We start from the raw sequence: 23,263 nt of genomic DNA, 5'->3' as shown, positions 1-23,263 counted from the left end.
TAGAAAAGGTCCCATTGGACTATTCTGGACCATTCCCCAAGAAATAAAAAATTCAGAAGTTAATTAGAAATTTTTAGAATTTTCCTAAAGCAAAAAATAGAACATAATGGTTTGTTTGGGTATTGAATTTTTAGAATTAGAATTGAATTCTAATTCTATTTACAAATTTTGAGGTAAAAAAATGTGTTTGGATGTTGAATTTTAAGATTGAAAAATATTATTTTTTAATGGTAAGAAATGATTGGAAGTTTAAAAAATTGTGTATAATGATTAGTATTGTGAAAAGTTGTGTGAAATAATAATTTAAATAATAATAATTTATTATATATTGGTTGTTTAATTAAAAAATAAATAAATAACTTTTTTTAAAAAAAAAATTTAAAATTTAAATTTAAAAGAAAAAAAAAATGGATGAAAGGGGTGGCTGCTGGTTGGTAGCCACCCCTTGGAAATGGGGGTGGGGAGGCCGCGCGGCCACCCCCAAGGGGTGGCTGCCAACCGGCAGCCACCAATTGTTTTTTTTTTAAATTTTTTTTTGTTGATTGAAATTTGAATTATTTTATTATTTAAATGTGGAACCCATGCGTTTTTTTGAGACAACTTGTCCTGCGCGTGGGTCCCAGTCATTAATCAGATTGTCAGCTTTGAATTGGAATAGAATTCAGGTCAAAATCCGGGTTTTTTGTGGGTGGGCGGGTTTTTTGAAAAAATCCGAAAAGAATATTTATTCTTTTCCAAACCCAAAGTGATTTTTGTCCAAAAAGAGGTTTTAAAATAAATTAAGGGAAACAAAAGACGTTTTTGTAAAACAAAATTTTAAATAAAATAAAATCTTTTTTTTCCAAAAAAACAAAAAAAAAAAAAAGAGTTTAACCCTAAGCTTTTTAGAAAAGAAAACAAGACAAAAGTCCGGAAAAGCAATTAGTTAGGACCGTTTCTAACTAAAAAGGAGATTAAAGAGTAAAACTGAATTGTTTGAACTTTATGGTTCATGTAGCTAGCAAAATGTCTCTTTTAAAATCGCAATCTCTCAAAATGTTATACTGGATATAGCTCCAGGCGACGCATAATCTATTCAGTTTTGCTTTCACAGTAATTACAAGAGAACGCATATATATATATATATATATATATATATATATATATATATATATATATATATATAGCAATATGAAGAACTGTACAGTATGGGATTTGAAGGCATGCTTCTGCCTATACACTAAATAATATATTTATTATATAGTAATTGAAAACAGCTTCATGGCTGACTTTTAGGGAAGACCAGGTTCACCACAGAATGCGTCTGGCTCGAATGCTCTTGCAGACTCATCATTGTAAACTCCAGGTATTACTCCATTTTCTGATGTGAAATTGGACACCTTTTGGCCTCCATCAACGTTAGTGAGGAGAAGAACACATGCATATAATGACGCAGCAAGAATCACAAGAGTAACCTTTAATCTGCTCAGCACAGGCTTGACCTGTTGGAGAACATAAGAAACCTGAGTTTGAGTTTACCCAAAGATGAAGCTTTGTGTTTGATATATATCTCCAAAATTTTTTGCCTATTAAATCGTCCAAAAAGATCTCAGGTGCCAAAGGAAGCAACTTCAAGGAAAAATAACTTTCAACACTTGCAAGTTTTATGCCACCATCTTGAAGGTCGGACATTTTTTAATGCCTCTGAGTAGCTTTATAGAGTTAAATGTGTTATCAACCTATATTAGGCACAAATAAAATAATATCTCTTACAAGATATTTAGAGTAATAGTATTTCAATTATTTCCTTTTCGGCAAGGTGATTTGTAGGGATACTTTCCATGTAAGCATTTACCATTTTGTAAGGGTTTCTCTATAAAATCCTAGGTTTCTTGAATAATATCATCAGACAATATTTCATTCAAAAAATATATTATCATCTCGTATGAAAATTAGGGGGCCACGACTCCCTCAGAGTAACCACTCTTTACTGCGTTGCTTACCCTAACCTATCCCAAAAATAGGTCCTAAATCCTCTAACACCACCAAGTCCATACCAAAATACCAACAGTTGAAAAAGTAAATAAAGAAAAAACTTTTGAATATGAAATCACATTTGCAGACTTCAAAAAATCTTCAGGGCATGGCAATGGCTCTTCCATTTAGCACTGCCTATTAGCTACACTAGATGAAAAGAGTCAGCAAAATTCGGATATGTTAAGAGTAATGAGGTACAAGGTACCCCTATTCTAGAAGATGGATGAGGTGTCCTTATGAGTTATCATATAGTGATGTGTCTATATTCTAAAATATTTCTATTTGTTCCTAGATATATCAATAGATTATGAGGACCAAAAATACATAGATCATGAGCCTCTCTCTTTTGTGAAAAACACTAATCTTGACAAGGTATAAGAGCAAGGTTCTAAGGTGTAAATTACTGTTTAGTCCATCCTGTTTTGGGCTTTAACTTCTTTGTTTTTCTCCCATTTTGCGACAATCCGGCATCATTGTAAAAGATGAGATGCCCTCACCATCGACCTCATAAGCGAGGTGGTCATGTCTGTCCAGCGTCATCATGGATTTGTTGATTTTTTTTGGCATTTGTGGTGGTAACTTATAGTTATCTTTGTAGACATGTGTTGTGTGCGGAAATTTTCAATTGTTTTTGTTGTCTATACTGTTGTTTGTGGTAGTCGACAACGTTCGTAGATGTAACGATTCAAGGAAATTGTTAGCTACATCTGTACTATTACTCCAAAAATACTAGTTGAATTTACAATTGAAGCTCCTTAGAATCGCATATAAAACCCAATCTCTCCTAAAAAAGAGCCAATATGAAACTTAGCATCCAGGAGCACTTATAATCCACCCACTCCATGTGGACAATTCATCTTCCCAATGTGAGACTAATATTCAGGGGTGTCACAATCTCTCTCACTCAAATCCCTAACGTCCTCGCCAAAGCCCACGCTATGCAGTGCCTTATTGCCACATGGTGTTACTAGGTTTTACTCTAATACCATTTGTAACTATACAGAGAAAGCGCTAGCCACATCTACGCAATCACTTTAAAATGACTAGTTTAAGTTATAATTGAAGCTCCCTAGAATTGCTTATAAACCTTAATTTCACCTAATATGGAATCGATATGGGACTTAATACCCATGAATACCTTTATAATCCACCCACTCCATGTTGGCAATTCATCATCCTAATGTGGAACTAACTTTTTGGGATGTCAAAGAAGAGATGGTTAGTAGTTTCTTCGATGGTTGTAGTAGTTAGTGGTTGTGCATTTTGGTTGCCAGCGTATGTTGTGTTGTTTGGTTGTGGTTAGCAGTAGTGTGAGAGGCGGCAAACCAATCTGTAGTGGTGCTGAAGGTGAGCGTCTATTAATGCGTCTGTGATGGTGGTCGTTGTTGTGGTGGTGGTTTGTTGACGTCATTTTAGTCCTTGATTGTCATTGTTCTCGTTTTTGTGTTGGTCATTAGCAAAGTCTGGTTGTAACCGGCGAATCTCTGGCTAGCGTCGAAAAAGAAATTGACTTTTGGTTGTGAGTGAACATTGTCCCTATCTAGGATAAAAATATCCCAGTTTGGTTTAATCCCTTATCCAACATAACGTTATTCCAGTTTTATCTTGGGTCGAGTCTAGACCAACCCAGATCCAGCTCAAGTTCATGTCTAGCCCAAGTTCGAGCCTTGCCTAAGTGCAAGGCCCGATCCATCATAACGGATCCGGCTTAAGTCCAGCACAATCCAATCACATCAACTCGGACTTGGTCCATAACCAGGTTTGTTCATAAAATTAGGTCAACCCAAATTCTAACTAGATCAATCAGAATCTGACTCAACCCGGATCGTGTTTCGGTTGGTGTAGGTGTTTTTTAGTGTAGAAATGCTAGAAGTACTAAATCTTTTACTAAGAGATGGATACTAAAATGATGTGGAGCTTATTCATTGGAGATGATCGAAACAATTATTAAAAAGAATTGCTACGGGTACTAATGAATAAGCTCCACATCATTTTAGTATTCATCTCTTGGTAAAAAATTTAGTACCTTTAACATTTCTCTTTCTGGTGTGTCTCAGCTGATCTTGGCGTTTTTCAGTGAGTTGTCGCCCATGTTGGTGCTTTCTAGCGAGTTTTAGCCGGTGTTGGAGTTTTCCGACATGTTCCAACCAAGTGTGATGTTCTCTGGTGAAGATCTGTCCATGTCGATGTTACCCAGAAAAATTCCGGCAAGTATTGGCCGGTATGGTGTTTTCCAGTGAAGAATTCGGCTAGTTTTGGTGTTTGCCGACGCGATTCCGGCCGGTTTCGGTGTCAACTGAAGAGTTTTGATCAGTTTCGACTGGTTCTATTCTTTTTCAGTCTGTTTCAGTGGTGTTTTCGCTAATACAGGCTGATTTCAGCTGGTTCAGATGGGTTTTCAACCGGTACATTGCAGTTTCGGCCAGTTTTGTCGTGTTTTCGGCCGGTTTAGTATTGTTGTGGCTAGTTCAAACGGCCTTTCGGCCTGTTAGTTAGGCATATATTTGATTAGATTCAGCACATATTTAGCCTTAATTATAGCTGTAGATATTCTGTAATTATAGGTTTATTATACTTGCCTTATTTAGTTTCCTAGAATCATGTAATTGCTGATATTCAGCATTGTAATTCTCATGTTATTTTCTATATAAGAGAAGAACCCTCATAAAGAGAGGCATTCAATCCAATTGGCCCGGCCAATTTTGTGGTTTTTCGGCCAATTCAGTACGTTTGTGGTTGGTTCAATCCATTTTTGGCTAGTTCAATGGTGTTTCAGCCAATTCAATTCGTTTTTCAGCTGGTTTCATGGTATTTCAGTCAGTTCTGTTTGTTTGTCGGTCAGTTTGGTGATTTTTCATCCTGAAGACCAACTTGCTTTGTATTGTAATCAATTAGAGTTCATTTGTCTTAAGCTGAACTTATATGATATATATGCTCAAAGAAGTTAGAGGAGTGTTGGAGTGATGAGCTCCCCTATTCTAGAATATGGATGAGGTATCCCTATTCTAAAAGGTGGTGAGATGTCCCTATGAGTTGTCTTACAATGAGGTTTCCATATTGCAAAATATTGTACTTGTTCCTACTTATATCAATGGATTTTGAAGGCCAAAAATATACAGATCCTGAGCCTCTCTCTTTTGTGGAAAACATAAATCCTGACATGGTACATGGACGTTCCATCTCCATCAAGAACTTTAAGATGGCTTTTCACTCATGAGAATAACTCAACATGTCTAAGGTGAGCAACACACCACAGTTTTACATGCCATAGACATAACCCAAGATTGGAATGAACCAATGTGCTCCATCAGTCTAAAGTATCAACCAATAAGGTTTCAACTAGAAAACCTCAAAACAAATTTGTTCACCATTGAACGTAAGTTCTCTCACTTTTAGTTTAGAAACTTCTATAACTCCTAAGAAGGCAAGCACCATTAGCTAGTTGGCAGAGCGCCAACAGTCACTCCCTTAAATTTCCCAATAGAAATACATTGATTTCAGCCATTAGACACAAATGTAGTGCTCACTAGAAGTCATCTTACTATATCAAAACAACTTCAATGAAATGATTAACTTACAGAAAATGAACCAAGGAGCCTGTCGCGTGCCAAAACTTCAGCAGTTTTCACCCATATCTGTTGAGGAAAGTCAATTCAGGCTTCACAATGCATAAGCAACGTGTTAACTTGACACAAATAACTTTCATTCCTAGCCCTAGGAGAATATAAAAAATGTCCTAAAGTCGGCATCAATGAATATTATCTGAAACAAATGACACAGTAAATATTCACTAGATTTGCATTATGAACCATACAACTTTCTGCCACTCTTACTGTAACAAACTCCCATGTTGGATGTAACGCTAACAAAGAACATAGCTGCATAGGTGACCAAACTTTATTGCATAATTTCATCAATTGAAATATATTGCCAATATCCATCAGATTCTCAGTAAATAATGAAAGGTTTTGAAATGAAACCTGATGCTTGACAAGCTTTGGATTTCCCTCAACTGAATGTTCATTTGTGAAAATTATCCACATTATTACCAATTTCTTCATAAATTCGGTCATAATAACTAAGCTTACAATGAAGTCACTATAGTTTCTCCATAGATATCTGAATTACAGGTTGGTGCTATGCTGAATGGATACCAAATTTCTTTGCAGTAACATTAAGTGAGGAAAAAAAATGGACATTCACTTCAAATATTTAAATTTGTATATTTCAAATTATTGCTGCATGCTCGATTAGTACTACCCATATCGAAACTCCATGCTTATAAAGCAAACTGGCCAATTAATAATGTTGTCATAAGATGTGCAAGATACATGTTTCAATTATCTCTTTCTCAGCCCTCACCGCCAACCCCCCCCCCCCCCCCCCCAAAAAAAAAAAAGAGAGGCAGAAACTGCATCGAATTAAGCCAAAAGAAAACTAGAATTCTGCCTACCTGGCCATCATACCAGCCTGTCTCTTCATCTGCAAAAGGAGAGGGAGAAAACTAATCCATCAATTACACAGAAAAATGACAAAGTACTAATCTCCTGTTGGTTACTGAGGAAATGTAAGAAAGAAGACAAACTAAAATTGTAACTCTTAGCGACTATTCTAAGTAAAACTCAACACCTCAACAATACATCATAACTAACAAACTTCCCAACTTGAAGAGCGTCAGTCTTAAAAAGTTTAAAACAAAAAAGGAAATCCAAAATTAAGAATTTCAAGCTCTTCACTTTTCCTCAACTTTCGTAGCAACCAATCAAATGAAGTTAAAACAACATAACATAGCACAAATAATAAACCAGAGCATTTACATTCAACTGTGGCACTAAGCAGTCGGTTCCCCACATAAGCCCAACCCAGGTACATCCTCACAACGGCAAGAGTCACCACAAAAACCCCACTTGAAACAGAGCAGATAATCCGCTTAAATGGCTCTTGGTCGGGCCCCAGGGCGCCGAACCAGGCCACGGGGAGGCCGATAAAGAGCGCAAAAGAAGCGCCAGTGACGAACAATCTGGAGCCGTATTCGACGAAGTCACCGGCGGCCCATGAGAAGGGGAAGGATGTCGAGAGGCTCTGGTACTCGTTTATGGGCTGTTGGTCTTGCGGAACAGGGCACCCTGTTTCTGATGGGGTGTTGCTTCCATTTCTGAAGGATGATGAGAGGGGTATCTTTGGAATTGAGCTTTTGCAGCTGCGGTGGTGGCGGTGGTGGAGACTTGGAAGGATGGGTGAAAGGAAGTTGGTTGTGGAGGGAAAGAAGAGGCCTAGTTGGGGTGGTTTTGGTGATGGGTGAAGGGCTGTGGCCATGCCTATAGCCTTGGGTTTTTTTTGTTTCTGTTTGCTCACTCGGTCACTTGCTCCATCCAAATGAAAGACTTTCCTTTTTAGTTTGATTTTTTTAATTGATTCTTTTACTGTTTAATTTAATTAAGGTTACCACATGGTGGGTCTGAGGTCTGTTTTCCTTGATGTGCCATAAGTTGTGGATTGTTCTAGGATTGTGATAGAAGGTGAGATTCAAGGCGAGTAATGAAAGAGTGGGAATATGCAAGTGTGGGAAGATGAAGGATTGATTCGACATTAATTATTTGTCTGAATTTTGTTAGTAATTTGAGTAAGTAATGTGAAAGACTCAATATGAGACCTATCTGTCCAAATATGAGATTTATTTGGACAAATAAATCTCATATAGAATGTTTGTTCAAATTACTAACAAAACAAGTAATTGTATTTGCTGTAAATCCCTATCCGAAGTTGAATGGGTTTCCATCTATGCCAAAATGTCAAAAATATCACTGATATTTTCTTATTAGAGGACGCCAAGTCAAAAAGGCAGAAGAAGGGCTAGAATCATTTGAAAATGTTTTGGGCGGCTAGACTTTCAACTTCTTTTGAACCTGGGTTTTTCCTGTTTTCTTTTTCTTAGAGCCGTTTGTATCTAATAAATATTTTTAAGTGTTTTGAATCTGAATTACCTATTCTACTGCTGATGATAAGAGCTACAAGTGCACCCCCCCCCCCCCCCCCCCCCCTTTTGGTAAGCCATGTTATAATTCTTATACAACTAGATTATATTAACAATTCTAATTTGTAGGATTAATACAAGAACAACATCAATAGATAACAGTCTTAACAAACTCCAAAGGTAATTTAATGCTATCCAGCCTATCTTGTTGCACGATGCGTTAATTAGTTATACATATATCTTTCTCTGGTCCTCTTATCCTTCTACTTTTCAAAATCATCATTAGCTTATGAGGTCATATGAATCCTATACATGAACCCCACAAATCAATGGTAATTTTAAAAACTGAGAGGACGAAAGAAAAGCCGAAAAGACTAAAAGAGGTTGAATCATTTCTCAACCGGCAATGTATTGATCTTACACAACTAGATGCGACAACCATTCCACACATAGATCCCCATTGACTTGCTCCATATTAGTTTGATTGACTCTTCCACGCTGTAACGATAGTTTGTGATCTTAGATTAGCCACATAACAACTCTTACACCACGTGAAACATTTGAGATATGCGTTTATTATTCCAAAATCAAGCTTCAAATATGCAGAATATAAAGAACACATCTTATGCCAACAATTTTTTTTTTTTTTTTCTATTTTGGTGTTTTTTTTTTTTTTTTTTTTTTTTTTTTCACAATATTCTGCAGAGATCAAATGTATACAATTCACCAAACATGATCTCCACGAATACATAGTTTGAACATATTATTTTCCTTTTTCTTTTTCCTTTCTTTTTCCCCCTTCTTTTCTCCTGGGACTTTCTTACATTTAGAATGATACTACTTACACTTCTAAATTCAAGGGTATCCTCCACTGCACTTTTGCAGCTATTCAGTTAGGAGGACCGCCAAATTGTTCTTACTGGGTTGTGCTGAGCCCCCACTTTGAATGAACTAACACTTCCCAATCCAGCAACTTCCTTTGCACAGAAAAACTCCTGTTCTGGCTCTTTGAGCCGATGAACTATTATTACAATGGTGCCGATCTGCTCACTGTGTCAATTAATTTGTAGAAACAACTAGACGTTGAAGATGACGAAGACGAGACATAAGCTGTGAAAAAGAGGGCCGTAGTTGTGGGTCCCTACAAAATAGTAAACATATTAAAGGGATTAAGGTTTATAAGCAGGATAAATAAAGGTCGATGTATTCTTGTATTTATAGTTGTTGCTATTACAAGAGTAGGGTAAAACTTTTATAATCAACCTTATGTCCAAGATTTTCAGTTTGAATATAAACAACTTTAACATTTTCTTTTCAATTTAGTCACATTTAAGCATTTCGAGCCCATACTAAAAATAATTCAAAGGATTTTGATGAAAAATTATTATTAATTCAGAATTTGATTCAATACTTGATCAGGATGGATCTGGATGCTTAAAATGGAATCTGTCAGTGCCCAATGCCTATAAAAGATGCATCTGATACATCACACCAAGTATCAATAAGGATAGGCAGGTTTAAAACTTACGTTTGCCAGCAATCATGTATTATCTGTGCAACTGCTGGATCAACCTCATCTGGAATTTCAAGACGCTTATTCTGGAACCCAACAGCTCCAACAACCTGCATTGGGTTCAAACCTTTCCATGGGATACCTAAAGTAGATAACTCCCATAATATCACACCAAAGCTATACACATCACACCTGCAAACAAGATACCCTGATTATGTTAGATACATACAGGATTGAAAATTGCACCTGCCAGCCACCATGAATTAAACAGATTACTAGCACACACTTATTAACTTACTTCTCATTGGCTCGTTCATTCCTTAGAACTTCTGGTGCCATCCATTCAGGCTGCAGTATGACAGCAGCTTTTATTATCATACGATTTTATCAAGCACCAAGGTGTGTGATTGAGGAAAAACCATGAAAGAAAGTGCTACAGAAGGGACATCACAGGAAGGTTCCACAGTTAACAAGTATTACCGTTCCAGCAGTAGACTTAGAAGACAGAAAAGTGTGGTGCTTCATGCGTGACAAACCGAAATCACAGACCTGCAGAGAGAAACAAGATATTAAAACAAAAAATTCAATTGACTTCTCTCATCAAACAGTGCGACAGTCCCTCTATTTAATGAATGAAACAATGAGCATAGTCAGGGAATTGCTCTTTGAGTGCCAGAACTTGGTTTGAGCAGACCTTAACAACCCAGTTTTTATCAACAAGGAGATTTGGAGACTTCAGATCTCGATGCACAATGGGAGGATGGCTTGTGTGCAAGTAGTTCATTCCCTTGGCCTGCAAACAATCAGGGAGCTTTGCTCAAGAAAACAGAAGTAAACCAAATATGGGAAATGAAAAGAAAAAGAGATAATCCAACTTATACCACATCATGCGCCATCCGCATTCGCCTCTTTTCATCAATTGGAGGATTGGGACGATGCAGTATTCTATACAAACTCCCCCTACATACCAAAGAGTGTTTAGGGACAAGACAACAGTAGAACAAACTTAGTAATGGGGTTTGTGACAAAACCCTATTTATGTCAAATTCTTTCTTGAACAAAAACTGACAATGATGTGAGCTCAGAATGTATATAGCAGACCACAATTCATGTCGACAATCACATCTTGCCTTTAAAATTGGCATGCATGGTGGAAAAGTCATCTATGGGCTTTGAACTTAATTTACAGTTGGTGCAATATATTGGCATGCACCTATACACAGACATGCATGCACTTTCAGTTAATGAAACAAAATGTACAGACTCACAAACGCATAAATAGATATGCAATCACACTTGCGTATGATGCACTAACATTTTCTGTGATTTACCATTTAAAATGAAGAAAACTGAGATAAACTCTAAAAAACACAAATAACCCTCTAAATAAGGGAACCCAATAGAAGCACACCCTCAAGGAATTTACTTGTATCAAGTCTACTGGTAAATTGGATTTATATCACAAGGGTAGGTCAATTAAATATATTTACCATTTAACAACAACTTGACAGATGTGGAGTATATAAAAGAAATGAACCTGGGAAGAAACTCTGTGAGTATAGAAAAATGTGGGGGGTGAGTAACTGCTCCCATGAAAAGGACAACATTAGGATGTCTCAGCCTTAGCATGATTTCAACCTGCATAAGGCAACAAGCAGGAATTTCTTCAGTAATATAGAGAAAATAAAATAGATTAAATATTTGGATCATTGTAAGACAACACTACGTGATTTAAAGTTAAACGTCTCCTACTTACTTCACATTTAACCTGAGCCAACGCATCACCAGATAAATCTTGGTCTAGAAACTTCTTGACAGCAACTTCCTGAAAACCATTCGCATAACATCAACAAAGACAAATAAACAGTCTTAAAATGGATCAACTAAATTCATACACCAGAATCACCACAAAAAGTCCTTTACCATGACCAATTGACAGAACAATAGTTTTAATAATACTAAATTATTAAAAGCATGTCTTTACAACGATGCTGAAGCAGTCACAAGATTTTGATAGACTTGTTGAACTGCTTACCACTATTGAAAAAATGTATGAAATATTAAGCATTAACAGAATTTCAGGAACTGTTGCATATATTACCATTTTGCAGTCATCAAGTAAGTCCATTAGAAGATTAAATTTTAAGCATTTCTATATGTCCTAAAAGCAGTGGCCAAACGGGAAAAAATTTTAGTTGGGAGAGAGGCACGGCTGTATATTGACAAAACAAATGCTAATTGATTACTCATAATCAAGTAAAAAGCCACACTATACAACCTGATCCACCCTAATGTATGTGTCATATAAGTTAGAAACAGATGAACACTACATATGAATATGAGAAGTGAACGTAGCGCAAGCGTTTGATAAAGGAAAAGAAGTTCGACTACTTCAATTCCATAAATTAACAAGCTATAATTTATCTTAGAAACACCAACAAACCAAAAATTTCAATAATATTTCATTAATTCATTCTCAAAGCTGCTTTTCCGTTACATTCAGCACTCTTGTTGTAATAGTAAATAATTGCTAGAATTAATATAAACATGGCAATTTCTCAACTATAGAAAGCCTAAAAAATACTAGCATCCTAAAGATGGGGAAATCTCCTAAAATTGGAAAACTAAGGGAAATAAGGAAAGTCAATGCTAACAAATAAACCAAAATCCTTAACTATAATCTAAGGAAATAAATCATTTTGAAATTAGCACAAAATTTGGGTGGATGGTCTAAATGTAAATTGAGTTAGGATTTTTGTCTGTTGAAGAATCCTTTCCTTGTATACTTCCATTGTCAAAGACCAAATGAAAATTTGTTCAAACGGCGCTATCAGGATTGTCGCGGTTGCACTCCCGTTCGAACGGACGGGAGTGCATCCGGTCGATTCGGCAAGGTCTCCAAGGAGTCTCGATCGCACCCCTGTTTGAATGGGAGTGCAACCGATCGCCTCGGGCTAAACTTCCAAGAGGCTTGTTCACATTCCCGTCCGAACGGGGTGCGAACAGGCTATTCGGCCCCCTCTCCTTGAGGGTTCCGGTCGCTCTCCCATTCAAATGGGGTGCGACCGAGCTATTTTGTCTCGCCTGGGGCCGTGCTACATCAGTTCTTGTAATCCGTCCTACATCAATTTCATATTGATATAATAGTTTTAAGTTTACGAATAGATAAGCCATATTAACGACACTATATGAATCACGATGGAATACATTAAAATAACATCGATATTTTCAATAACAAATTATAAACATATTTAATTTAAAATGGTGAAAACCGTGACTACTAAGAGCATTCCCAACATTTTCCCTTCGGTTTTCCCTAAATTTAGTTTACACAACTACTTTTTGCTTCCCTATCCAAGTACACTTCACAATAGCATCCCTTATCTTTCTCTATATCAATTAAATATTCTTTTTTTACAAATATAAGTTCCTACCCAGCCTCACATTTTTCACAAAATTTCAACACAATCCCCAACGAATGGCAAAGAAATGAGAGATAAGAAAGAAGAGAGAAATGTTTTATATTAAAATAATGAGTAGGGAAGCTCTTTTGGTTCCCTACACATTGAATAGAACTGTAGCATTCCTAATGCTTAGGGAATCGATAGAGTATCTGCTGTGAGTGTTTATTTGTGAATTTTTTGACATTTTCTATATATGGGAAGAGAATGGGCTATAGGGAAGTTGTTGGGAATGCTCTAAGACAGAGATTCAAAAAGCCAAGAGAACCACACCCCCACCCCCACAAAAAAAAAAAAAAAAAAAAAAAAAGGTTTCCCTTCCCTTTGCACTGCCTAAAAGTAATTACTGACAAAGATAAGATAAATAATCACCGAGTTAAAAAAATATAACTCACAGTGCCATTCCAATCTGCACGATAAACCTCACCATATGAACCTGCCAAAAACATCAAACAGAAGTCCGAGTAAGTCCTCCCGAAAGCATGATAGAAAAATGGAATCTATGCATTAGTAAAAATACTTGAATGCTAATGCTTTTCTCTTGTAAACTACACCAAAGCCAAGTCCATAGGGGATCACACCATCCCAAAAACTACTTAAGTGGGAGAAAAAAAAAGTCTCCATCAGACACCCTCTCATAATGGGGGGTAGCTACATACTAGTACACCGAAGGGTCGGTAGCATTAAAGCATAAATGCTTCCCAAACTTTCTTCTTCTTTCTTTCTTTTTCAACTTCAAAGGTTGGGCCATGAATTGAAACTATTAATATTAGTTTCTTAATTGATTTGCCCCTTTCCTTTTATTCTCTTTGTCCCCATTATCCCCATGTGGCTTGGACAATGGAAACATAGTTCAATCTCAACTCAAGGCTCAAACAAGCTGGCTCAAGCTGGCTCAATGAAATGTAATAAAGCTTGAGCTCAGCTTCACTAGACTCAATTAAGTTGTAAAGCTTTTACAAGGCCAAATTTGAGATCAAGCTCACAGCAAGAAAGGTTGCAAAAAACCTTGGTGTCTTTTAGATGAAGCACTGGACTAAACCAACTAGAAATTGATAACATTTTTTTATGCATAAAATAACATAGCAGTATAATTATCAAAGAACTATGAGATATATGCTATAGAAGGTTGAGAATATTATCATCATCCAGTTTTTTAGTTTGCTAATGAGTTCCAACTCAAATGGCACCTTCTCCCCCTATAAATATGGGGTGGAGGGTTTCATTGTCAGTTCAATACCCACCCAGTGCGTGTGACTTACCAGCTAACAAGAATATATGTGATACCAATTACTAGTGCAATCAGATCTGAACACAGCCCCAATGTAAATGGGCATCAAATCTCAAGTAATTGATTTAACACAACTTATAGGTTACGATACCCACTTCCACCATGTTATTCCAAGTTGTGTAAAGCATACACAGGTATCTATATGTATTTAGGACTAGGATCTTAACATTCTCTTAGAGAGGTTTAAAAAAAAAAAAGATGATCTTTCAGAACAAGAGCAGTATCCAGGAGAAGAAAAAGATCATGAAACTAAGCAACACCCTCGCAAGCAGTTCCAATTGTATCCAAGCTATGCATTGCTCTTAACCTATTGTATAAAGTTGAATTTGATATGAGTGCCAATATTAATCACAGACTAGATTAAACAGATATTAACTATCCTCTAATTTGCAAAAGGTATCTGCTCAAGCCATATGCATGGTCTTAGTTTGAATCCAGACAAGGGAGAGAAGTCTGCCCTTTTCTCCTAAAATTGGCCCTCTAATCAAATGTTTGAATAAGGATGAGTTATAATTACTCAAGAAGAAAAAACTCCGATAAAGAATTAAGACATTCAATCAGTTTCAGTACTGACTAAAATGAAAGAGAACATATATAAACCCATATATACCTTTATCACACACAAAACAGTAATATGGCCTTATGGAAGAAGTGAGAAAACAGACTTTCCAAACTTAAGGTCTAACATGACAATACATCGTCTAAACTACCCATTCACCCTTTTTCCTTTCCATGATACTGAAAAAATTCAGATAGACAAAATCTTACCAATACCAATACGTTCACCAATCTGTAGATCCTCCCATCGAATTTCCCATTCTGCAACCTCCCTCAGCACTGGGTTACTACCCTCACTATTAGCATCAGAAACAACACAGAGACCATTGTTGGTCGTTTCCAGTAATTTTACAGCAGAATCTTTGCTCAATTCAATGTCATTAAAAACTCTTCCAATCTTATCCTGAAAGCACTCTTTATCATCACTGACTGAGGCAATATTACGTTGTCTTTGGCAAGAGTCAGCTGCAGTGTCCAAAAGAGATTCATGGAATTGTCCCTCATGCAAAGGTCTTGCAACCATTTGAGGGTGATTAAATGTAACCATACCCATAGCATCAGTCTGGAATGGTTCATTAGTTGCACTACCAATAAGCACAAATCCCTGAGTTGTACATTCAGAGGGAAAAGAAACATCAGATGTAATGGTACATGTCTCCAATTCTTTATGTTGTTTGGCTAACCACTCTGCAGACAGTTGTTGTGTCTTGTCACAATTAACATTGTTCAGAAGCTCTACTCTAGAATAGGGTACAAGAGATTGCTCATGGTTTGACAAAAACTTATCAGGACCACATTGAACCTCATTTTCTATACTTCTACTATTTACTATATCATTTGGTTCAAGCAATTTCTGTTCACCAAGATCATGTGGATTTATGTCCGAAAACAAATCTGGAGGAGGAGATGCACCACTCTCTAACAAAACAGCATGTAGTTTCTGAGCAAATTCTGGGTTCTTTGCAGCACTGATTACATACTTTGAAACATCCTTAACTTTCTTTTTCTGTGCAGATGATGCTTTTCCATGTGTGCCAGATGAGCTTTCACAAGATTTATGAAGTGATGGAAGAAGTTTGTCCCACTGATATTCGAATCTCTCAGTTTGATTTTCTTCTGTTTGGATGCCTAAAGCTGAAGCTTCGTCCAACTTTGAACGGCCAAATTCAAGAACTCTATCAAGATCAGGTGGTACTGCCAATGTTCTGGTTCCTTTGTCATCTGCAAAAGACATGTGTGTGGTTGTTCCAATGACATCCACAAAACTCCTCATATCAAATCCAAAATTTGGGAGCTGACTGTTGGGTACTTCAGCAGGAATTAGGATGCCAGGAGCACCCATGAGATCAACAATATATTCACTGCATCAAATCAACATAATGAACTTCGTCAATTGTTCCCTAAATCTTTGAAGCTTGTTGCATTTTCGTAAGTTAGACAGCACATCTGCATGAAATGGTAGGAGCAAAGTGGAAAATACAGAGCATACGACGTTGGAAATCAAGTGCCCTTAACTGTGAAGGAAAATTCAAATCCAACCACAGAAGAAGAGCTAAGAATCTGAACACAAATTACTCCAGTGAATTTATACAACTCATATATGAATGTACATATGCCATGTACATAACTATTCATTCTTTGTAATATAAGAGAACTGCAGTACGTGGAATTTCTCGAAAAATAATGCCCATTAGTTACTAATATTAATTTTGAAGGATGCATTCTAAAAGGTGCACAGGCTATCCAGAATCTAGATGTTAGCATTGTATAGGGATACATGTACAGCTTCATTAACCCCTTCTTTTTCTGTTTTGAACGTGGACTTCCATCCTGAAATACTCACTTGATCAAGTTTAATTCAACAAAAAAAAAAAAAAAAAAACCAACTGCATAACATATGTAAAATGACTTGATCAAGTTTGACACTGTTATTGGATTAACTCAACAAAAAGAAACCCAACATGCATAACATATGTAAAATGCCAATCTAAAGTGCCCACATCACAAAATTGACTTCATAATCCTCAAAATGAAGCATTGAAAAACATGGCTAGCGGTTATCACCTTCCATTATCCATTTTGATAAAGTTCACAGCTCCATCATCAGTGCCAGTGTAGTAGCTTCCTTTGACCAGCATACATGGAAGATTAATCCTATCAGCTAGTACCTAGCACCACAAGCATCAAATAAATAACTTCTTGCCAATATTTTTATTTTTTATCAGAAGATGAAAACATTTTGTGATCATCACAATAACAGAACAGGGAACATTTTTCCAAAAAAAGAAGGCGATGGCAGTTTTGATAAAAGTTAAGCAACAAAGATCCCTTATAGGTAAGTTAAAAGGTAAATAATTTTCTTCAAAATTCAGTTTATATAAGGTAAGTAAAAAAATGTTTAACCTTAAATAGCAAGGCCCTGTGGCGTGAAAGTCCAATATCAAGACATCCAAGGGGAAGAATAATAGTGTTCAGAGAATTCCGTAACTCATAACTCCTCTCGCTCCACCTTCTCAACATTTCATCAGCATCACGTACCACACCACCCATTCTATCAACAACAAGATCAGCAATTTTCTGAATCAAGACACTTAAAATAAGACCATCTTCAGAAACTCGACATTCCATGGATATGGTACATGCTTTCTTCTCAAGCTTTTGAAGTTCAAGATCAGCCAAGCGGTTTACCAAAATAACTTCATAGTCAACATTATCCGAAATGGATATTGCTTGAAGATCCACCAACAAAGGCATCTTCCCTTGTGTGTCCAACTTTGAGGTAATGCCATATACATCATAAAATCCATCCATCACTTTTTCATGATAATTTACAACATTATAACTCTGCATGCAAAAGAAATAGAAATTTATTAAAAATGTCTCTCTCATCACAGTTAATAATGTTAAGGATCTGCACGTGGAGAGCTTGGAAATTAGTTACAAAACTTAAAGAAATGAAAATACAAATGAATATGATCCATCTGATCTCATGGGGAAGTCAGCTCAAGACATTTTCAATTTGGAACTGAGATTTTCATGATTCACGTTCCTAGAAAACAAAACCTCCACTCGAATAGGTGTAATTAAGATATTTCGCTTAGTTTTGGCAAGAAACCACAACAATAAAAATAAAAAATAAAAAATAAAATCTGGAATTTTATTTGTTTACTTTTCCTCAATTTCTCAGCAATCAAGTTAAGGATTTAGAAAAATAAAACAATGATCTCATCAAAAGCTTCAGTTAACGTCAATTTTTTTTTTGATAAGTAAGAAAATTTCATTAAAAAAGCGTAAGGCGCCCCTAAGTACACAGGAAGTATACATAAGAGCAACCCAGCTAGCCCACATGAAAAACCCATAAGAAACTACATACCCACAACACCCAAAACCCACATGAAACCCAAGATACAATAGAAACCCTCCAACAAACACCCAAGATACACAGTAACCCCATAATAAAATAAAACCCAATAGAACCCCCCATCCAACCCCCAAGATACAAAGTAATTCCCCATAAAACAATAAAACCCAAGATTCAAAAGAAACCCATCATCAAACACCCAAGATACAAAAGAACCTCCCATGATACAATAAAACCCAAAATACAAAGTAACCCTCCTCATACAAAAAAAAAACCCCAAAGAAGAAAACCCCCAAACAATACCCCCAAAACCCACGCAACAATACCTCAAATACAAGAAAGCAAACCCAAAACATAACACCATAACATGATGCAGGACAAACGATAATCACAAAAATACATGGTGAAATTAGGACAAAGAGGGGAAGAAGCTAGGGGAAGGGAGAGGAGAAAGAAAGAAGAAGCTAAAAGGGAGGGAAAAGGAGAAGCTAAGAGAATACAAAATGAGAGAAGGGAGAAAGAGAGAGGGGAGAGAGAGAGAGAGAGAGAGAGAGAGGAGAATGAATTCTTCAACTTCTTCTTTTTTCCATCCAACTCTGCCTCAAATCATACTTAAATAAACTTACAACTTAACCCTAGGGCAACATCCATATATTGACTTACCTAACATAATCCAAGGCAATGCCTAATTATTGAATTACCCAAAAAATAATCTAGGGCAACGTCTATTTATTGAATTACAAAAACACCCATGACTCTAGAAAATCAAATACTAATAACCCCATTAATTAATAAGACCTAAATAAAATCAAGTGGACCAATATTTCATGCTTCGCCCCTTGCATCATTCTCCCCTGGTTGGAGAAAACTCGACACTCGCGTTTTGAAATGCTGAAAGGTTGAAAACATATGGTCAGAAAATGTCTTCTTTATGTGTTGAGACCAAGACTTCACAAACAACATTCGTCCATTTGGTTCTCTTGCACTGCGACAACATGATTAAGGACCGGGGCTTGGAGAAGGTGTTGTGCGCTGGCCACAACGCTCGTGGTCATTGTGTCCTGCAAATCAACGGCACCAGTAACGACATGACAACAAGTGGGTGCGGCTAAAACACTGTTACCCGGGCTGTGGGATGATGGAGAAGAAACGACAAGTGAGGCACGGTGGTTCGGTGGTCTAGCATGTGGGATGTTGGTGTTTGGCCGTGCAAAAGGACTCTATCTAGGTCGTTGGGGTTGTGGTGGATTTAGATGATGGGTAGTGGTGGTGGGTGGGTAATGGGGTGGATTGCAAACTATCGGCGGTGGATTGTGGCTCTGGGTTGGGTTGGGTTGGCTCTGATGGGTAGATGTTGTGGGGATGGAGTTTTGGCAATCCTTTTCATTTCTTGAGAAAACTTCAATCTTTCATCACTTTTGCAATTAGGGTATCCATCTTTAAAAAGTGTCAATTTAAGGTATCCATATTTCAAATTTTTTCAATTTCAACCCTTCGTTATAATTTTCCATTAAATCCTACCAAAACTCCCAAAATGCCCCTCATTTTTTTCAGAAAGAAAAAAATTGCAAGGATTTAGGTATTTGTCAGAATTTAACGAAATTAGTAAAAATACCCATTCCTGAATCTTTGAAAAATTTTATAAATTTTTTAAAAAATAAAAACACATGGGTATTTTGGAAATTTTGATAGAATTTAACCGAAAATTCTAACTGAAGGGTTTTTTTTTTTTTTTTTTTTGATAAAAATTCTAACCGAAGGTTGAAATTGAAAAAAATGAAAGAAGTATACCCTAAATTGACACTTTTTAAAGATGGATACCCTAGTTGCAAAAATGATGAAAGATCAGGGGTTAAGTGAAGTTCTCCCTTTTTCTTTTCTTTTTTTGTTCTTGATGATGCCAACGGTGGGGTGATGTGGTGGGTTCTAGCGTGGTGAGTTGTGTGGGTGTTTTGGGTTGGGTGTTTGGACGGCGAAAACAGGGATGGAAGAGGGGATGGATCAAATATAGAAACATGAGATGGAGACACTGGATTTCGATGGTGTCGCTTTGTGTGGTTGACAAAAAAAGGTGGTACAGGGGTGCAGCTAGCTTGGGGTGTATCAGATCACGCGACTGCTGATAGAAGACAATCGTAGAGGCTCCGATACCAAAATTGATGCCGAAGACAGTGAAATCAAGAAGAAAATAGAGGGGAGAGAGGAAAGAGAAGGGGGGAAGGAGACAAAGAAGCCATAGAAGAAGAAGAAGAAGACAAAAGGGGAGAAAAGATGCCGATTCAATGTTTAACAATAATGACAAAAATACACCATGAAATTAGGACAAAGAGAGGGAGAAGAAGCAAAGGGAAGGGGGAAGAGAAAGAAAGAAGAAGGTAAGAGAAGAGGAAGAGAGATGGGGGGAGAAAGGGAGAGAAGAATCAAATTTTTTTATTACATCTGAATCTGCCTCTATTGAAGTACAAATCATACTCAAATAGACTCACTACTAAATCCTTAAGACAACACCCATTCATTGACTTACCTAACATAATCTAGGACAACGCCCATTTATTGAATTACCCAAAATAATCAAGGGGAAAAATCTATTTATTGAATTACAAAAACACCCTTGACTCTCAAAAATTAAATATTAATAACCCCATTAATTAATAGGACCTAAATAAAATTAACTGGACCAATATCTCATGCTTCACCTCTTGCATCATAGCACTGCAATAATAATAAATAAATAAATAAATAAAAACCAACAACCATTATGTAATCAATTATATAATTACTTCCATAAGCAACATTAAGAAACAGCTTCATGGTTGAATATGAAATACAAGGAAACAAGCAATTAATATATAACTCAAATTACTACTTATCAAAAAAAAAAAAATTATAACCCAAATTACTGTAGCTTGCAAAACAATTTAAACCAGCAATGCAAATCAATGATATCCATAGCATAAAGAAGGAAATACGCCATTCATTAAATCTTGACCTGCAAATAAAAGATTCTGCAAAAACAGAACAACAGGATTCGCCATTCAATTATTTATCCCAATTCCTCCACAATCCACACAAAAAGGAATTATACATCAGACTAGACATATGCAACGACAAGGCAGGGGGGAAGAAAACCAATCGATGAGGAACTTCTAGTACTAAAAATTGATGAGGCAATCCAACTTAAAATGCAAATCAATCTTGCTCATGAAAATGAGACTTACAGTTAAAGAATGGCACCATCATTCTACAACCAATGCTTCAGAGTCCCAATCCAAAATGAAAAAAATAGTAGATAACTCGTATGACATACACCCAAATACCACTTAGCAAAACAAAATTATGAAATAAAAGAAAAGTCATACCAATTGAGAATAACAAATCGATCAGCAATTAACCAACCCTCTATTCCAACACTAGCGCACGAAAGTAGAAAACCTAAAACGATGTAATATAACCTACACATTTCATATAATTAGAGAAATGATTCAACCACAAACCTAAATAGAAAGCACCCCTAACGAGAAGAACAAGATTCACAAATTCACAAACAGACCTAATTCGCTCCAATTCACACACACACAATTGCATTAAGAACGATGAAATGTGGAATTTCGGGAATCGATTTCACGGCCTACCCAATACCGAAGCGACAGAAACTTGACGACAGCTTGGCTGTCCGGGACGGGAGCGGCGCACCCAAGGCTAATCCGCTTCGCAGCGTTGATCTGAGCCGTCTCGGGGTCCTCGCGCGAGTCTGGATCCGACGCGCTTATTGCTAGTGCCATCTGCATCTGAAACTCCTCCTCCAAGAGATTGAAATCCACGCACCCATCCCCAGCCATCCGATCATCCGCCGACTCGAAGGGCCCGATTCTACCCATTGTGGCGGAGCCAGAGGCCGAAGAAGACGAAGCGGGCGTGCTTGGACTCGGACTGGGACTCGGGTTTGTTGTGGGTCGGGCCTCGCCGAATCTGTGGTGCTCATTGAGTCCGCCACCGATGTGAAGCTTTCTGAGTAGATGCTTCATTTTCGACATCGATCATCTAAGGCACAACCCTCTCTCTCTCTCTCTCTCTCTAGAAGCATAAAGGTTTTTTTCTCCCTCTCTCTCTCTCTCTCTCCGTCTGTACTGAGCTTAACCTACGCCCACTATGAACAGAGCAGATTCGCTTAACCTGCGCACCCTTCTTCGTCAAGCTACCACTACTTGAAAGACTTAAATTAACCGCTCACCCATTCCCTCCAATGCACTGTATAATGTATACCCCCCCTAAAAATATCGCAAATAAAAACTAAATAAATCACAGTTCTGTATAATACTCAAAGTCAAATAGCCATTTTTCTCCGCCTTCCAAGATCCCCTGGCGCTACATATTTTTTTCTTATTTATTTTGGATCTTGTATTTTTTTTTTAATTTTTTAATTTTTTTTTTTTTATATCATTCTCTGTATTTTGTTCTAACTTATCCATAATAATAAAAAAAATTTTAAAAAAAAAAAAAAAAAAGAAGTCAAAAAGGCGTTAGCGGATGGATAATCCACGTTGCTTCATTTAATCTCCACAGCTTGATCGTACGACGTGTTTTTTTAAAGTAAAACAGATGATCAGTTGAATCGATTGGGGTTCGGGAAAGAGGGTGCATTGTTAGGCATGCACCTGACGGTAGCGAAGAATAGCTGAAATGTTGCAAAAATCAAAGAGAAATGCGGTGCCTATATATAATGAGCAACGAGGGGCTTGTGACTTGTCGTTGAATTGACTTCACCTTTTAAATGCTTTGTTCTATTTTTTTAGTTTAAATTTGTCACGCAACCCCATTTAATTGGCAGTCCCATTATTCTATTTATTTATTTTATTTTTATTTTATTTTTTTTAAGGTGCTATAGTTATCCGATTTTTATTGGTTGTTATGGGCCGTCGAAAAGAAAAAAAAGAAAAAAAGGTTCACAGGATTAGAATGGTTTTGTTCTGATTTTGTACAAAAGTTTATTCCGCAGTTATGGACAAGGGAGGAAAGGCGATCGGGTGGATGAAGAGGACAAGCCGGTTTTGTACGCTTTTCTGTTTTTCTTGGATGAATCAGCTATTTT

At 36.9% G+C, this 23,263-nt stretch overlaps 2 protein-coding genes across 2 annotated transcripts; both read right to left on the bottom strand.

Moving 5' to 3' along the window:
• Positions 1 to 1,136: 1,136 nt before the first annotated feature.
• LOC133866878 (uncharacterized protein ycf36) lies at positions 1,137 to 7,408 on the bottom strand. The gene is made up of 4 exons (XM_062303534.1): positions 6,834 to 7,408; positions 6,470 to 6,498; positions 5,595 to 5,651; positions 1,137 to 1,481 (listed from the first exon to the last, which is right to left on the bottom strand). Exons 1-4 carry the CDS (start codon positions 7,330 to 7,332, stop codon positions 1,272 to 1,274), a joined length of 795 nt encoding a protein of 264 aa, XP_062159518.1. The 5' UTR covers positions 7,333 to 7,408; the 3' UTR covers positions 1,137 to 1,271.
• A 1,262-nt stretch (positions 7,409 to 8,670) lies between these two features.
• LOC133866877 (probable serine/threonine-protein kinase SIS8) lies at positions 8,671 to 22,492 on the bottom strand. Its single transcript, XM_062303533.1, has 13 exons — positions 21,807 to 22,492; positions 17,217 to 17,657; positions 16,878 to 16,981; positions 15,024 to 16,174; positions 13,360 to 13,400; positions 11,260 to 11,328; positions 11,041 to 11,141; positions 10,385 to 10,463; positions 10,198 to 10,296; positions 9,984 to 10,052; positions 9,802 to 9,851; positions 9,519 to 9,695; positions 8,671 to 9,131 (listed from the first exon to the last, which is right to left on the bottom strand). Exons 1-13 carry the CDS (start codon positions 22,206 to 22,208, stop codon positions 9,050 to 9,052), a joined length of 2,865 nt encoding a protein of 954 aa, XP_062159517.1. The 5' UTR covers positions 22,209 to 22,492; the 3' UTR covers positions 8,671 to 9,049.
• Between the last annotated feature and the right edge of the window lie 771 nt (positions 22,493 to 23,263).

Source organism: Alnus glutinosa, chromosome 4, assembly GCF_958979055.1.
Source record: "Alnus glutinosa chromosome 4, dhAlnGlut1.1, whole genome shotgun sequence".
NCBI classification, from domain to species: domain Eukaryota; kingdom Viridiplantae; phylum Streptophyta; class Magnoliopsida; order Fagales; family Betulaceae; genus Alnus; species Alnus glutinosa.
This window is presented reverse-complemented; position numbering and strand designations above follow the sequence as displayed.